The sequence below is a fragment of the Epinephelus lanceolatus genome, chromosome 4 (assembly GCF_041903045.1).
Source record: "Epinephelus lanceolatus isolate andai-2023 chromosome 4, ASM4190304v1, whole genome shotgun sequence".
Lineage (NCBI taxonomy): Eukaryota > Metazoa > Chordata > Actinopteri > Perciformes > Serranidae > Epinephelus > Epinephelus lanceolatus.
The window spans coordinates 34994107-35012843 of NC_135737.1; the positions used below are offsets into that span (position 1 = coordinate 34994107).

Consider the following 18737-nt stretch of genomic DNA (forward strand, 5'->3'; position numbering starts at 1 on the left):
TTAGTCCGACGGTCCACGGTGCTGAACGGCTCCCGGCGGGCGTATTTCTACCTTGATGGTGCGCCGTGACCGGCTCTGGGTCAGCTGGGAAAGGCTTGAGGCGAAGCAGGCTCACGGCTTATGTGTTTGTCACTTTCTTTTTCATTTTAACCCACACCATGATCTTTTCCTAACCCTAACCAAGTGGTTTATGTGCCTAAACCTAACCAGACCTTAACCACAGGGCATCATGATGATTTCGAAACGGACTTCGGAACAATGGGTTTAATATGGTCGGAACAATGGGATGTTGGACCAATGGGCTGTCGGACCAATGGGCAGTTTCCATTAAACAGTATCATCACTACATAAGGTGTGCCTTGGGATAATCACAGTTAAGGGCCACTCTAAACCACAATGCCACAGATGTCACATGTTTTGAGGGAGCATGCCATTGGCAAGCTGACTGCAGGAATGCCCACCAGTGCTGTTGTCCATGAAGTGAATGTTGATTTCACTACCATAAGCCATAATTTGGTAGTGCATTCAACTGACTTCATGACAGCAGACCACATGTAACGACACCAGCTCAGGGCCTCCACATCCAGCGTCTTGAGCTCGGTCTCACCAACGAAAACCAACGAAAAAAGCTGTCCTTCAGCGTCGGCATGATATGCGGACAGTTGTCGTTATAGTTTATCGCGCTGCCCGGCTTCAAGGGGAAACACAGCAGGACAAGGACGAAAGTAGTGAAAGTCCAAATAGGGTGGGCGGGATGGGTGGTGGATGGGTTCAACAAACACCGACTTTCACCAGAAAAGAGCAGTGTTGGCGTCCCATAAGATTCTAAAGCCAAACCCTGTATTTTTTTTCCTAAACCTAACCACTACCTTTTGTTTGTTCCTTTTGTTGCTGAACCTAACTACATGTATTTGTTACTCAACCATGTGTGTTTGTTGTTGAAGGAAAACAAATGTTAATTCTGGGTGTTGTACTGACGCAGTGAGACTGTATGTCAATGGTAAATTTCCTGTGAAAATGAAAGTGTATCTTGAAAGAAGAGAACTTGACATGGTGTCCCAGAAAGTCAACAACCAGTGCATCCAAGATACCTTGCATGTTGTATGTGGAGGTCGGAGTGAGAATGTTTTGGCGTCTTCACCTGCAAGATCATCTGAGACCACCCACCTGACCAGCTAATGCAACTATTGGTTTGCACAACTTAAGAAACCATCTCAGGGGAGCTCATCTGCATGCTCGTTGTCCTCACCAGGATCTTGACCTGACCACAGTTCATCATCGTAAACAACCTGTGCAGCTGTGAGGCCGGTTGGATGTACTACCAAAATCATGGAAACATTATTGGAGAAAACATATGGCAGTGAAAAGAACATTCAGTTCCCAGGCAGCAGCTCTGGTGGACATTCCTGCAGTCAGTATGCCAATGGTACACTCCCTCAAAACTTATGATATTTGTGGCATTGTGTTGTGTGATCAAACTGCATGTTTTAGAGTGGCCCTTTATTGTGATCATCCTAAGGCACACCTGTGAAGTAATAATACTGTCTTGATCTCGATATGCGACACCTGTCAGGTGGATTATCTTGAAAAAAAAAGATGCAATCACTAACAGATTTTAAAACATTTTGACCAAACTTCAAGAGAAATATAGATCTACCTACCTTGACTGAATCATCTCTTGCTAACACAGACACATATAACTCGACCTGTACACATGTTCAGATGCATGAACACTTAATTAACTGACACTCTGGCTGCAGATAGAGTGTCTTTCCTGGCTTACTTGTCAGTAGACTTCATTTGATAGATGGAACCTAAACCAAGGTGTTGCTTTTAAATTTTTGTTCAGTACTTTCCTCTAAAGCACATCCTTTTCCTCTTCAGGTGAAAAATTATCAGCAGTTGCTTTACATGTAGATTAATTCATATCCTTACCGCAGACATTGCAAACACTTTAGCTCTTCAGGTTCCAATTGTTGCTGAAATATTTCATTTAATTGAAAAGGACCTTAATGTACAATGCAATGAATGTTCTCCAAGTAAAGTGCACCTAATATGAATACCATTTTTCTTTCCTTTGATGGCCATAGAGAGAAAATTTGTGATTGTGAGTTTGTGTTTTTTCTCTACCCATTTTACATGCATGAAGAAGACAGGATATTAAAAACACATTTCAATAAAGTAAATTCCGATTCAAAACCACAAGGTGCAAAAAAATACCAGAGTTGAAACATCATCTCTCTGATACAGCCTTAAGAAATTGAACATCATAAGCCTTATAAATATGATAAACAGGAAATGGCATGACAAATAGGCTGAACAGGATTAATTGCAGGCTTGCTGTGTGAGAATGCATTATTTTATAAAGGAGCACCTGATAAATTGGTAACACAAATGTGTAGCGCTCAACAAAAAACACTGCAAGAAGGCCTTATAATTGTTAAGTTACATTAGCGGAATTAACACACACACAAAGAGCATGTATCACATGAAAGTCTTTGCCTCGAGTTCTTTGTTTGAGACTGAGAGACGAAAGCGATAAGACAGAGCGAGCGTGAGGACAAAGATGGAGTGAAAGAGGGGACAGCCAAGAGAGGAGAGAGACTATCTCCCTGACAGAGAGATAAAAGAGGTGTTGAGCTCCTTTGGGACCTTATTTGGGCGTCACAGTGGCGATGTAAAGCGCCCACTGATCAGATGAACGATTAGATTGGCTGTCTTGCCGCCGGCCCCTTGTCCTGGTTGGTCCCCTGTGATTATCTGGGTAGGAGGATGGAAGGGTTGGGGAGGCGGGGGTCACGGAGAGAGGAGAGCAGGGACAAGAGAGAAGATAAGAAGAAGAAAAAGGGGGATGGCAATAACAGTATGTAAAGGAATGGCAAGATGGGAGGATTAGCCAGGAGGAATAGGGAGAAGAAGAGAAGACAAGGCTAGAGAAGACCTCCTTAAGGCAGACAATGAGGGGGTGATACAATCTGAAATTGCTTGTAGACGCTCCACTAACTCCAGCCCACACACTCGCCCATACTCTACTGTACTGCATAAAGTGGTACACGCACACACATTCTCACATGCGCACACACACCTCCATGGGAATGGAGGAAAATGGGATACAAAAAAAAAAAAAAAAAAGAATTAGAGCACCACAAGAGAGAATAACATGACGGGGAGAGGGAAGGAGGTAGAAGGAGAATGAGAGGAGATGGAGAGAAGAGAGTTTTAAATTATTTTAGGCTGGTCTGAGGATTCAGTCCTCAGGGGATCAGAAATTAACTGCGCTCTATCGGGGCCCTCCGAGAAACGAGCAGAGAGTGAGAGACACACAAGAAGGGAGACAGAAATGTGTCTCCTCATCTCAAATAAGCGCATCTCATTAGAACAGAAAATTATGATTATTATATGGTTATGATGCAAAAAAATAACATATGAAATCACCCTCAACTGTATTAGTCACAGCATTCTCCAAACTATTTGTAAACATTTCAGAAATCCAACTGTGATTAAACCCATTGTTCTAAATGAGGCTTTCGGCCCTGATCACAGAAAGCGTTTTGCAGGCTGCAAAATGCGAAGCGCGCCATACTGCCTTCTTTTTAATTGAATGCCACCAGTAAAAAAAAAAAAAAACGCCTTGCTGTGCCTTTTTATTGTTGCCAGGCAACCATGCAATCACCTCCTTACTCTAACCTTCCCGTGTTATCAGTTTACTGTTTATTTATTTTAGTTATTTGACAGTAATCTGTGGCTAGTTACTTAAACAGACAGGCAGAGGGTACTTCCTGTAGCTCTGGTTGAGGGTAAGAGGCTGTCAGCAAAATTTTGGGCACAGGGAAACAGAGTTCTGTGTGGGTACATGAAACCCATAAAAAAAGAGGGTGGATCACAGGGAGTACCACCAGTTGGTCCAGGAGCTTCTCCTCCATGATGACTGTCTCCAGGCATATTTTAGGGTGACTCAGGGGCCACTATCGTCTATCGTCCGGCCGTATAGCTCTGGGTATCCAAGAAGTGCTACCACCAGTTTCTCCTCCATTGTTTCTCAACTGAAAACTAGCTGTCTTGACATCTACAGAAGGCCCGCCTCTCAGATCTTCTGATTGGACAATGGGACAAACCCCTCAAGCCGAGGAGTTCAGAGCGCTCCAGCAAAAAATGCCAGGTGCCTAGAGCGCAGAAACATGAGATGAGTTTGAGATGAAATCTTTAACATGGCAGATTTGTGCAGGATGAAGATCACAGACGACCTCTGCCATTATTTCAAACTACCAGAGGTCTCCAGGTGACACTAGTCCTGTGTGAATAGAGCTCTAGGTTTTCAGATAGCCTTCTCTGACATTTCTGCCACAACCTCAACACAATGAAGACAAATAGAATTTTATTTGTGGAGCTCACAGGTTTTAAGATTATGATGCGATGTGCATAATCCACAAACTTCACAGTGAACAGAAATCATACTGTAGGCACTATGTTTCAGTAGAAAGTTGCTCCAATGAAAAGCTTGCACAGTGAAGTCTGCAAAGAGTCCAGATTAAAGAAAACCACTGCTGTCCACATAGCTAGATACCACTGGGGGTAAATGAGAAAAAATGTAGTGAATGTTTTATGCAAGCCGGTTCTTTGAGACTTTTTTTTTTTTTTAATAACTTTTTGAATTATTCTGCTTATGCAATTAAACATCATGCAACAACTCATGCAATCAAGATCAAGTAGCTCAAGTAGCTGTAAGAGTGGAGTGTGTAGCTGAGACGGCCAAAGATCAACATCAGTGTATAGGTTTACTATGCTTTTGTAACGCAAGATTAAGTGTAGTATCCTGTGTTCACTGTGGCTGATTGCAAAGCAGCGTTGGAGCCATTAAATGTCCTAGCAGGGTTGCAGACCCAGACTAATAGCTGATCCAATTGCACCAATGGCAAACACAAGTTTCCCCGTTGCTTCTGCCTCAGAAAAAGTCCATCGTAGAGACAGCAATTTCACGCAAGCCCAAAGCTGGTATCTTCCAGCCCAGGCTTGTGCGCAATTATGATCACTGTCCTAACCTTGAAATGGGCGGCATGGAGATTGTCTTGCCCACTGAGCATCACATGAGGTAATTTAATAGATTCTGTTCTCTTACCAATCAGATGGAACGACTGCCGCACCGCAGAAATCATGTTGATATGCATCTGCCGGCTGACAAGCTTGGTTTGCACATCAGAGGTGGTGCGATCCTCCCCACGCAGAGACCGAATGTCACCACCACATACAGGTACACACACACACACACACACACACAAATACACACACAGTTAACACCTCATTGTTTTGATTTCAACAAGAGAAGCTAAGGTGATGTACATATACAGATCAATCAACACTTTTTCCACACAAGTGCACATGATCATAAATGCATCAGATTTTACCTCCTGTTATATTTGATTAATGTGCAGAGATATTGTAGTCGTTTGATTCACTAAATTGTAATTACAGGAGCGTATGGTGTTTGTACTTTAGCCTGTGTTTATGTGTATACCTCTAGTCGACGTAACCCCATGGGTTTGATCGTCGCTCTTGACGACAACAACAAGGCAGCCGGGGAGCTATTCTGGGATGATGGAGATTCCAGAGGTATTGTGTGCTAAATGTGTGTGTGTGTGTGTGTGTGTGTGTGTGTGTGTGTGAGAGACAGGATCATCCGTATCTTGTTATTACCACTCATTACAGGCTTCTTTTTTTATGAGCATCAAATCGAAGCTCTTATCTTGTTTAAGCACAAAGCATCACACGAGTCAATGTGACTGTTCAAACACTGTCAGTCAGCTCACACACATTAACAAGTGAAGGTCAGTTACTCTGCTGTGTAACACTACATCAGATGCCAAACCGCAGTCGCAAACATTAACATCTGCTCTTTTTTTTAATTTCCTTTCACAGAAACTGTTGAAACAGGCAATCACATCCACTACCACTTCAACGTTGACTATGTAAGTTTCCTTCACATGTATCCACACCATCCTTAAAATCCGGCCCGCGTATTCCTTCTGATCTGAACTCAAGTTCAAAGTTCAAAACCACCGGAGACTTCAGACTTTTCCTGTCCATAACACCAAGTGGAATTGATCCATGTTTTGCTGCTGGAGCTTTGTTGGATCAAGTACTCCGTGTTCCTGCTTGACACAGAGCTGAGAATTGCCTTGCATGTTTAATGTATGATGGCGATGTTCTTCCTGTATGTAAACATTACACTGGGGTGTGGGGGGTTTACAGACAGGAAATCTATCGGAGCAGCTGTTTGACTGATGGACAACAGTTGTGGGAGTTTATAAGCTGGTTGCTTAACTAGGAATGCGTGATACCAGCAAGTGATGCTAATTGGAATAGACTCCATCAATCTATCCTCCTCTCTATTCAAAACAGCCACAGAGAAAAGAAATGTTGAACTGCCTTGTTGAAGAGTTTAAATTCAGCAGTTTTACTCAGCATTTTAGTTAGCACAAAGTTCAAAGTCATTTATTTTTGAATGTGCAACTGCAAGAGCAGTCATTGCTGTTGGAAAAACTTGGGTGAAAGACTCCCTCAAAAAATAAAATTAAAAAATAAAATAAAAATAAAATAGAACAAAATAAAAAAAGACAAAAAAAAATGTAATTATATATAAATGTATAACAAAAAAATTATAATATTAGAAATCACCAAAGTATAACCAAAAAAATCTAAGTATAAGGATAAAAAGTAGTGCAACTTAAATTAAATATAAATAAATTACTAAGTAAGTGTTATAAATCAGTAGTTGCATGTCCTCTGCTTTATAGGGAGTGCTGAAGATGCAGGTGACCCATGCCGGCTACAAGGACCCAAACAACCTCAAGTTTGAGGACATTACTATCCTTGGTGTGCCTCATCCTCCAGTCTTCGTCTCTGTGACTCACGTTAGCACTGGAACATCTGGAAACTCGACCACCCCTGTGCCGAACACCGGCATACAGTATGATGATGCCAAAAAGGTAAGCACACCACAGCAAAGCACGTATAGACAGGGCAGATTATCGGTGTACAATACAGGTCAACACTCCAGCAAAGCCTCTCCACCAAGTCCTTAGAAGCCTGGTTGGTTTGGTAGGCCAAGTGAGTGATGACATTTGCCCAAATAAACACACAGTTCAGTTCAGTCATTGTTGGATGGGAACACCAAGCAGGCATAGGTAAACAGAAACCAAGGGCGCAGAAACAGGTTTGGTGGTCAGGGACAGAAGGCTGAAGTGTTTACCAGGAATCAGATGAAGCAGTCAGGTCAGAAGCAGGCCAGGTCTGCAACGGCAAATATATACCGACTGTAAGTAAGGAGGAACAGGTGGACTGAGTTGCCTTGATGAGGTGGCATGACTGAAGCCAAGGCGTGGGAAAACCAGAGTGAATGGTAAATTACAGACTGAGAGTTGGGTGACTGGACATGCAGAACTGTGACAACAGAGCTAAACAGAGTGTGAATTTTGGTCTTGCGGTGTTTAGGTGACTTGAAACAAGACCTGAAAGCAATGCTGATGTTGCTCCATGTCTGCAAAACATGTAAATAGGCAACTATTTGCCAACAAGTTTGCCAGATCAGCTTTATACTGTAATAATATGTCAGTGATATGTTTATATTCTGTTCTGCCACTTCCAAGTGGCCTAACAATAATGTATTACTGCTTAAAAAATATATATATTTTTGTTGTTTTCATGCATTCCTAGTATTTGGGTAACCACATTTGGGAATGCCGAATTGCATGATTGACATTGGCATGTTGTATTAGTAGTTTAAAGCTGAATAAATAATTGAATAATAAGCCCTATATGGTCACAACATATGACAAACTTCAATACATATTTTTAAGTATTTCCACTGCTGGAAAACCTTGCTGTACTGATGGAGGACAGATGCAGTGTGGATGAGTACTACAGTGGCTACTCGTGCAGGTGCCCACCATTTGTTTCAATAAACCAGGAATGAAACCATTACTGTACATTTCAAGGTTAGCCTCTAAGTGTAAGAAATGATAACAATTTATATTAGGAGGATCGTAAAAGTGTGTGTGTGTGTGTGTGTGTGTGTGTAAGATAGCAAAGGAAAGAGTAGGAAAGAATGACTGAGCAATTGTCCTACACTAAGTGCCTGAGGTTATGAGCAAACGGCAAGAGTCTATAAAGTATCAAGGGGTCCAGTTAAGTATTACTATAGAGACTTCCTTTGCACTCTTGTGTATATTTGCGTGCACGCATGTGTTCATGTGTGCGTGGCCAGGGGCTATGCTTGTGTAAATCCTCAAGGTCTCCCTGGTCACACACACAAGCGTGCATTTATCAAATGACTCTCAGCGGTAATCATTTCCTGGGGGTGAAGGGTAAATGTGCTGTTAAACCTAAACTCTGGCTTGTCATGTCCATCAGTCTTTGTATGCCTAGTTGGAGTGGGCCTTGAACATAGCTCACAGCCGCCAAACATCATTAGTTCCATACGCACTTAAACAGAACAGTACTTTACGACACATGAGGCACGTTGACTCTCTGTATTTTATTTATTTTTTTGACTGGATTGCATTATTCTTTTTTTTAAACCATTTCCTGCCTGCTACATAGCCTTAGCGCCTTCTGTTTTGTTCACAGTGCATGTCCGAGTGCCCTATTTTTCATCCATTCTCTTCCTCCTTTTCCTCCTCTGTCAATCTGCAGTCTCTTCTCCTTTCTAAATAAGCATTGCGTGTCCTGCTAGATGCATTTTACACAATAGAACTGATGAGGCGTGATTCTGAAATAAAATGACAATCAGGAAAAAGACTGATGAAGATCCCGGAAGTCTACTTACCAGCTGAGGATGTATCAGATGGCGACTGCAGTGACTGGAGTGAAAGGGGCTCCCCGAGACATGGTGTCAGAATGACTCACAATTCCCGGCAGAGGCTGTTGAGACAGCGAAAGAAATTAACAGCTGTGTCTTAATTGATAGCACACGCAACGTCAAGCACACATTCTGTCTCAAGGAAGCACGTCTTGGCTTTCTTGAGACAACTTAGGAAGAATGATCCCACATTGGCATCCTTGGATTTAATAATCACTCCTTGGTCCCACCTTTATCCTCTTCTTCCATTAATCACACACAGGTTATGTTCCTACGTGGGCTCTCTCTGACTGTTGGGGAGACCTATCTGGTGCAGTGGGAACTGGAGCCGAAGGAGAACAAACGCTTTGACTGCCATCCAGAGGAGCATGCGGATGAGGCTAAGTGCAAGGCCAGAGGCTGCATCTGGGAGGTGAGGGGTGACACAGATGAGGTTCACATGCAAAAAAAAATATTATTTCTGTTTTCTCTCACTAAACAACTGGATTGTTTTTAGAAATCTGCAAAAATCTGATATGCTTTCTGTCCCCATCAGCCAACCAACATTGAACGTGCTCCATGGTGCTTCTATCCAGATGACTATGGCTACTCCATCACAACATCCGAAGAAACCAACTCAGGCATCACAGTTGATATCACTCGGAACAAGAAGTACAGGAGCAGTGGTCGTCCAGATTCACCAGACATTGACAAGCTCCGTGTTGAGATCAGATACCACAGCAGAGACATGCTGCAATTCAAGGTGTGTGTTTGTGCCAGTAGTGGTGCATTCTGTGGTGTATCATGACTATTTTTGCTTTATTTCCATGCATCCATCTTGCTTGCGCTCCCTCCCTGTCCAGATCTGGGACCCAGCCACAGATCGTTATGAGGTTCCAGTGCCACTGTCACTTCCCACTCTTCCTGAGACTGACAAGAGCAGGAGGCTTTACAGGGTCGAAATTACCAAGAACCCATTCGGCATCCAGGTCATAAGGAAAAGCACAGGAACCAAGATGTGAGTGTTTCGGTTGTACAAGTGGCTCAGGTGGGCTGAGGTTGTTGGTATGAGTTCAGGATATTTTATTCTGTATTTTGAGTTTTGGGTTTGTTACTGTTGTTTTCAGGGTATCTGTCCTCAACCTTTCTGAAAAACAATGTGTGTCCATGAAGTTAGCTTTTAATGTCAATGTTGTTTTTAATGTTCTAATGTTGTAAAGTTCCAGTTTCACATTTGGATTTTCTTAATTCTAAAAAAAAAAAAAAAAGAATAATCTTACTATATAATGACGAAAACTCTGTCTGTCTGTGTGTGTGTCTGTTCCACATTTTTCTCCTCACTGACTTGGTCAATCCATGTGAGATTTGGCACAGTGGTAGAGGGTCATGGGAGGATCCGAATGAAGCAATATTACATCAATTGGCCAAAGGGGGGCGCTATAGCAACCGAATGAAATTGCAAACTTTGAAAGGGCATATGTCATGCCCCGTATGTCATAGAGACATGAAACTTTGCACAGAGATGCCTCTCCTCATGAGGAACACATTTGCATCAAGAACCCATAACTTCCAGTTATATAGATTTTCCGCCATTTTGAAAAACACTTAAAATCGGTCTCTTCCTAGGAAGTTTGACCGATCTGCATGAAACTGGGTGAACATAATCTAGGGACCAATATCTAAAGTTCCCTCTTGGCAAAAGTTGGAAAACTTACTAAAACTGAGCTTCTATAAGGCAATGAATATTGTGGAGGGCGTGGCTCATCACATAAAGGTGTATAACATCTCAAGGGTTTCACCGATCACCACGCAACTTTGTAGGCATATGACCACACATAATCTGAGGGGATCCCTCCATTATTGACCCCATCAAACAAAATGGGGGCGCTAGAGAGCTAATTTCTTATCTAGGCCTAACCACCATATCAATTTTTACTAAACTTGGTAGATATGTAGAACAGGACGCCTCAAGGTGACTGGAGAAATTTAACTCTAATTGGCAACTGGGTGGCGCTATAACAACAGAAAAATGCTTAAAAATGGCTAAAATGCGACCGATCACTGTGGCTCCCCCTGTGGACCAATGTTTTTTTTTTTTTTTAATTTTTGGTATGACTAAGTCATGGTATGGTATGCTGTAGATAACGCCTAAAGTAGTTTCCTCTTGTTCAGCAATCGCGATGATGTCACACAAAGCAGTGGAGCATCAGAGAGTCTTTTCAAAGCATATCTTTAAGCAAGGGTGACATTATTTTGCAGTTAAGCCTTCCACGTCTTTTTTTTTTTCAGAAGTGTCATTTGAAATTTTACTAATTAAAATTTATGAAGTATGTTGAAGGGATGCCTGCAGTTCCTGCGGGTTATTATGCTTATTTGTGTCAAACATATTGTGAATAACTCCCTTTGACAATAATTCCCTCTCCTCCTCTCTCTCCATCCTTTATTGATTTAATCCTCTGTCACTTTTCTCAGCTGGGACTCCTCTGTGCCAGGTTTCACATTCTCAGACATGTTCATCCAAGTGTCTACTCGACTGCCATCAGAGTTTGTCTACGGCTTTGGAGAGACGGAGCATCCTACCTACAAACACAATCTCAACTATCACACCTGGGGCATGTTCTCCAAGGACCAGCCTCCTGGTGTAAGTATCACACTGAAGCACATGTATGCACACACATGAAAACATCAGTGCAGCACTCGTCCTTATCAGATGCATCTGTTGTGTCACACTGCCGTTGATGCATAGCTCGCTAACATGGCATCTGTTTAAAAGACTGTTTGACTGGTCAGGATTTCCATGAACAAATTTTGACATTGATCTAGAAATGTTTTCCCACATCCTTTTCAAAGCATTGGCATCTTCCATCAAAACCAATTTTGTGCTTGTTATTGCATATGCAGCAAAGCGCCCTGCACTGAAAGTCTTTATCATCACACCCTCTAGAGACTGCAGAGGTGACTTGTAAACAACCTTCCAGCACAGTATGTAAACTCGTCTTTCTCACATTCGTGTCACTTTGATGTGGCGTCGTTGATATGAGCAGCAGTTATAGAGTGTCATCGTGTTTTCCCTACTGGTGTCAAGGCCAGACAGGATGAGGTTTCCACCTGCATCAGCATTATCAAGCCTAATTGCTGAGCTGTCAAGACAGCTCCACAGGGTTCAGACAAATGTTATGGGGCCCCTCGGAGAGCAAGGGAATTAGAGTTAGGAGAAAAAAAATAAGAAGGGAAAGCGGATGAAAATGAGAAAAATGTATAGAGCAGACAGGGTGACATGGACTCTGTATTTACACAGTCTTTGATATACTAATATTAAACCGGATGAGACAACACTTTAAATAGGAGTTTGCGACTTAAATACATTTTTAGGTCAGAGTCAGAGAAATCACAGTCACACTAATACGTGAAGCATTAAATTCTAGTCACATTACTCAGAGAATAACTAAATCCACATTTTTTAAATTAACAAATTATATTTAAAGTCACTTTATTACAATATTAATTTATCATATAGTAGTCTATAGTGTTACAAATACAATACAGTAATTGTCCTCTTGAGCCCCTTAAAAATCTATGACAGTTTCTGGCACGTCACAAACCCAAACTACGAGGCAGCAGTATGCAGTTGTAATGTGAAAAGACATGGAAAGAGTGAGTGTGAGCAACTGACAGTAGTAGTAATAAAAATACTCCGGCTCATTCATATCTGTCACTCTCAGTTGCCTCTGGTGCACCTGCTAAGGCCTCATGTCTTGCCTGGCAGTGAAGGTGGAGACTTGGGCATTTGAAGTCACTGTGTCGGCTGGTTTAAAGAAAAGACGTTTAACGATCGTGCGGGTGAATCGCAGGCCGTGTTAAAGTTAAAACAGGGTGTTAACTTGTGTCTTAAAGGAACACTTCACCCACATAATGGTCATCTGTATATCAGTTATTCACCCTGTGTCATGTTGGATTCTTGAAGAAAACTTTTCTCACATGCCTCCACAGTGAGTGAAAGATCGAAAAATGGAAAAAAAAAAAAAAATCTGCATGAAGTGGCGTAAAAGGGAGGAGGGCATTTAACAACAGCAGAACTTGATCAAAAAATTACTGCTTGATAATTTAAGTATCTATTTATTTATTTTCTCCAAAAACGATCTAAAAATACACATTTACATAAATCCAACATATTATTAGTACTGATAAATTGACCTATTCATAAAACCCATTTAATTTACGGTACACAACATTAATGACAGGCTAACTGTTACCCATGAATCGTTGTACAATCATGTGAGCTAGCTAATGCTAAATTACTGTGCAGCAATGTTTTTCGGACTCTGCAGCACCTATACATAATGACAAGGTGAACTAGTTACATACTTTTGCAACATATTGACCAGTTAGCTGTATTATTATTCCAAGTGTACAGACATTCTTGTGAGCCACAATGAATCGTTATGTACATTTTTGAGCAAGAAACTCTCATGCTGCCATGCTGCAACTGCTGCTGACTTGGGCGAGAGCAAATGAGGGAAGACCTGAAATCTTTTAGTTTTAAACAATATATGTAAAAGGGGGTCCCTGTTTCATCTCTGTTCTAATGTGTGTCTGGCCTGAAAAAGGTTAAAGACCACTGTTTTAAGTCGACAGAAAGCACTATCCAGGTAACTGACAACATAGGCCAAAAAATGTTCCTCCGGAAGACATTAAGGACCTTTTTTCATATGTTACCTCACACAGTGACAGCTTACCTGCTCCGAACTGTAGTTGGGAACACGCTGGCTTATTAACATTTAATTAGCTTTACGTGTTATTAGCTGTTAACTAGCTTCTAGCGCTCTGGGCCACTCTGCAGAGGGAAGGATGGTGAGGCATTCGGGAGCCATTCACAACAATGGCTTTATTGCAGTCTTGACCACAAAACAACTAACATGGCCTTCTCATAAGGTTGAACAGCAGCCCTGAGCTTATCTAGACACTGAATTCTGATGACTAATATCACTATTTGCTGCTTGCGTCTTCACCATGACACCCCGAGAGAGCTGCTTCCCTCCATACACATTACACCCTCACAGGTTACACACAAGGCCACTGCCCTTGTGTAGGGTAGGAATTTTTCCCATCTAGTGTTGAGATTGTATATTACATCAAACGGATAGCACACTCTAGCGCCTCACTGTTTCAAACACGTATTGCAACAATGTGTACCAAAAAGCTATGATAACATTGATGAAACCATGTCATCCGATACTTCATGGAGTATTCATTCAGGCTCCTACACAGACACACGCGACGCGAGTTGACAAACCCCCTCCTCACCATGCTGGCTGTGTTTACAACGTAGGACTGTTGGGGCGGGTGTAAATTGAAACGAACCAATCACGTCTTGTCTTTTGACAACTGTCAAGTGGCTCAACCTCACACACCTCATCCCTCTCCTCGCAACACTGCGTCGCTAACAGCTGTTAGCGACCAGCGCTGCTAACAGCACTAACAGCGCTAACTGCTGTTAGCTGTGATTCTCCTTCAGCAGCTCTCTCCACCTGGGAAAGGCTACCCCAATGTTCACCCTCGTTTTTTGAAATCGCCGGTCATGTTGCCTTTTTGCCTTTTTTCAAATGCACCGGCACTTGTGACTAGCCTGCTTGCTGCTGCTTTTCATCACTCTACCTGCAGGTGGAAACCGGAAACCGACAAGTGAAAATGCAAAAGGCGATTCCGTATTTCTCAAGTATGTCCCTGTACGTACCTGTATTTTCAAGATGGCGCACGTACAGGATGAGACACCGGTCGCAATGTATGTAAATGAGAATTTCGGAGCTTACAGACATACTTAGATACGCTGATGGAGGCAAATACACATGTGCTAGGACACACGTTTGACTGCAAAATTTGTTTGTCTCAAAGAACAACTGAAATTGTTACACATAGTGCCTTTAAAGCGGAAAAAGGGTGAGCCGGTAACATTGTTTCACCATTTACAAGACCTCTCTACCAGTAACATGTACAAACAAAAAATGGGTAGACATTTTCTGGGTGTGGCATTGCAGTGGAACCATTTTAACCTTTCTTTAAAAAATTGGCTTAGGTAACATTGTCAACAGCAGTGCCCACTGATTGTTAAGCTAGCAACACCATTGCTAGCTTTACTGACTAACAAACAATTAGACAGAAACAAAGAGATCATTTCAAAATAACAGACCCAGCAGGATACTAAACAAAGTGAACGCAAGACATATGCAGTGCAGAGCATATCATCTGATTCTGCTCTCATGGGTCTTTTTTGTTCAAAATCTGCAGACATAGCCACAAGGATACACAACTGCAGCAACATGAAAGAGAAATATGTTCTGAGGTTGAATACTTGATAGTTGAGGAAAACTTAGACTTTGTAGTGTACTCTGGGGGGATATCTCCAGTCATTAACTAGGTTGTGTGCCATAGAATATAAAGGAGAATATAAATATGAAATTTTATAAGACACAGACTAAATTGCTTATTTCAAATCCTGTTTTATTCAGAGGAGTGTTCACAGTTGAACTATTACAATCTATGCAAATGTACCCACGATGAGTGTGTCTGTGTCCATACATGTTCACTGGGAGGGAAGAGTCAAGAAAGACCGACAGGGAGAGACCAAGAACACTGTCACTGGCTGTCACTCTTTGTTAGCGGACGAGCTAATGACCTTTCTCCTCCTTGAGTCAGGCCATCGCACCATGTAGCAGGGCCACAAGGACACACACACACACACACACACACACACACACACAGCAAGAGAAGGACACATCCAGACGAAGATGACACAGAGACAGAGCCAGTCCTCAGAGCCATTATATTACAGTTTAACAACTTCTTATGAACCAGAAGTGGAGGAGGCTGATGGAGTGTGACGTGCCCATGAGTTTTAGTTGCAGGGTTGGTGACATCTGAAAGTGGCAGATTTCCTGTCCCCCGCCACCTTTCTATCTGTTCCTCTTAGCCCGGTCCGTCTCGTTCCATCGTCATCTAAACTCTGAAGACAACAGTGGGACCATCACAGTCGTTACTGAAGGAGCACAGCTCTGAAACTCACCTCATTTCCACTAGAACAATATATTGTTATATATGCATAATTACTGAAGCATGCTGCAATTCTCACAGAAAAAAAATGTCTGCCTTCAGCAGGTTTAAGTGGAACAGTGTATAAGATTTGGGGGATTTAGTGGTATCTAGTGGTGAGGATTGCAGATTGCAACTAGCTGAAATTTCTACTGGTTAAAATTCCATTAATGTTTATTCTTTAGGAGGTTTTTACGGAGTCAAATTATCAGCAGAGGTCTCTTCATCTCAAAAGAAAAAAAAAATGACTTGGTTATTTAGATTTAGTAAAAACACTAAATAAAACAGTTTCACGTTGAAAAAATCTGCGTCTTTCTGACACTCTTATTCCAGAGGGGCTGCTAACTACTGTTGCTAATGCTAAAATTCAAATGACCCTATCTAGAACCAGTGTTTGATTTGTCTGTTCTGAGCTACTGTAGAGATATAGATGTGCAACATGGCAATCTCTGTGGACAAGGACTCGCTCCCCATATGGATATAAATGGCTCATTCTATTCAGTTCGGTTTGGTACACACCTTTTCCGTTTTCCATCCAAACTTGTGGATGGTACCAATTCAACCATTCCTAATCATCCCCATTTTTGGTGCCCCCTCTGTTGGGGTACCTAGCACACAGATCTGGTACTAAAAGGAGCTGTGAACACTGCAGTCTGTTGATTGGTCGATGGCAGATGGTCACTCTGCTCAGGGCTGAGTTGTGACTGGTCTTGTAACCACTGTTCACCATGGCAAGTTTTACTTTAGTAAACCATACCTATAAAAATAAGGGATGTTTTTCTGCCTCTCACAGCAGCTGTAGTCGGAGAAAAAACTCGATTCACTGGAACGTCTACTTGTAATGTCACTCAGAGCATGAGTTTTTTTGTATCTTACATGACACATACTTTTAGTAATGAGTGGATCTTTAAACGTTTAAAATATATATTAATGTCAACCAGATTAAGTGAACTGCATATTCGTATCCTAACGTGGATAAAAAAAAAAAAAAAAAACATTGGCAACCGTCATTCCCGTGGGCTCCGGCAACACTAAACCACTGCGATTGCCTGGGACGGATCTAATGCACAAACCTGCTATTTTTAAATATCCCATCAAGAGAGACTTTCACTGCAGCCTGTTCTATTTTGTTCTAAAAATGTTGACAAGCAGTCAAGTTCTGCGGACAATAAACGAGGTGCAGACGTTACAAAGTGATGAGGAAATACAGTGAGTGCTGGTCAGAGTAGTGAGTGACAACAACCCCACCCACATTAGGTACCATGTCTGAAGGGTTACTTTTGGTTCCAAAGGTACCATACCGAAAGTGTTTAGTTAAAACGGGGCTTAAGGTAACAAAAACAAAGCAATTCTAATTTCCAGGTGATAAAGAAAACACTTATTATATTATCTTCCATTTCTGCCATTGTATCCCCCTAAATCCTCCCCACTGGACCTTTAAGGAGGCATTATAAACTATTTTTGAAAAAGCACATTAGCCAAGCTGAGCCTGATAACCTCTACACTTCAGTTTTGTCATTATTTTTAATGATCTGTAGGCTACATTTAGGACTTCCTGATATTGTTATAGCACCCAACTGCAACTCAGATACTTGCCCCAGTTCTCCGTTGATGTCTTTAAGCTTAAGCCAGAGGAATTTTTGAGGTATTTTGGAGTACTTTGGGTGCTATATCACAGAAAGTATACTGTTTATTTCAATACATGTTTCAGTCAGTGCTATTCATTTGCATAGAGGATACTTGTACGAATATGTTTTCCCCCTGCTTTTGGGGAAACCGTTGAATGTTGACAGCACTGGGACCAGGCCCATTGGAGCAGCGTTGTTGTCATACCTGTGAGAAATGCCCTGTCAGGTGTAGAGAAAAATGCTCATGAATAACAAAGTGGTGCGCAAGCAAACATTACAGTCGTCTGAGCCAGAGAACAGACCAATTCTTCAATCAACATTCACCCGTCTCACACTTTCTCCCGCATTCTTACTCTCTGTCTCTCTGCTACAGTACAAGATGAATTGCTACGGAGTGCATCCCTTCTATATGGGCCTTGAAACCACTTCTGATGCTCACGGGGTGCTGCTGCTGAACAGCAACGCCATGGGTGAGAGAAACGTTTGCACAAAGACATACATGCTTGTACATGCACATATGCCATATGCAAATGCAACCAACCACTTTCACGCACACACATGATCACACTCTATTTTATTCATTTGTTTATTTGATAGGGACACAGCACATTAAAGAGCAAGATGTAAACATGCCAGAATAAGCAAGAATGCTAATTTACATCCGCAGAAACATTGAAAAAGGACAAAAATACATTAAACAACATGTCAAGTTAAAAGTGATCAAAGTTCTGGTTTGCTCTAAACCAGGGGTGTCAGACATACAGCCCAGGGGCCAGAGCTGGCCCACTAGATGACTTTGTACACCTAATTTTGATGCACTTGTGAAGGCTAAAGCCTGATTTATGGTCCTGCGGCGTACCTACGACGTACCTACGTCGTTGCCGTGACGCCATTGTGAACCCTTCGAACTTCTCCGTCACTCCATTTTGTCGCGGTGCAATTCACCGCCAGAGTGGTAGGGGGCTGCGTTCCTTTCCTGAATGGTTATCGTCGTCTCTTGTGGATTCTTTGTTTAGCTTCCGGCTTTTCCGGTCACAGAGAAATGAACGCGGAGCACGGACAGACGGCTCCTGTCCGTATCCGTATTGAATGTTGAGCATAAATGGGCCTTAATACTGCAACATCTACATTGCAACAGAAGATGTTTAAAGATGGCGGGGATGGCGCAATCTGGAAATACGGAACCGTAA

At 42.1% G+C, this 18737-nt stretch overlaps 1 protein-coding gene across 3 annotated transcripts in view; it reads left to right on the forward strand.

Annotated features, from left to right (window-relative positions):
* Positions 1–18737, forward strand: part of si (sucrase-isomaltase) — a 110610-nt gene that overhangs the window by 55161 nt on the left and 36712 nt on the right. For all 3 annotated transcript variants that reach the window (XM_078167171.1, XM_078167170.1, XM_078167172.1), the window contains exons 21-29: positions 5124–5248; positions 5519–5607; positions 5914–5963; positions 6792–6983; positions 9117–9266; positions 9390–9596; positions 9697–9851; positions 11306–11474; positions 17921–18017. In XM_078167171.1, the coding sequence (XP_078023297.1) occupies positions 5124–5248; positions 5519–5607; positions 5914–5963; positions 6792–6983; positions 9117–9266; positions 9390–9596; positions 9697–9851; positions 11306–11474; positions 17921–18017 (1234 nt within the window). The remainder of the gene's footprint in view (positions 1–5123; positions 5249–5518; positions 5608–5913; positions 5964–6791; positions 6984–9116; positions 9267–9389; positions 9597–9696; positions 9852–11305; positions 11475–17920; positions 18018–18737) is intronic.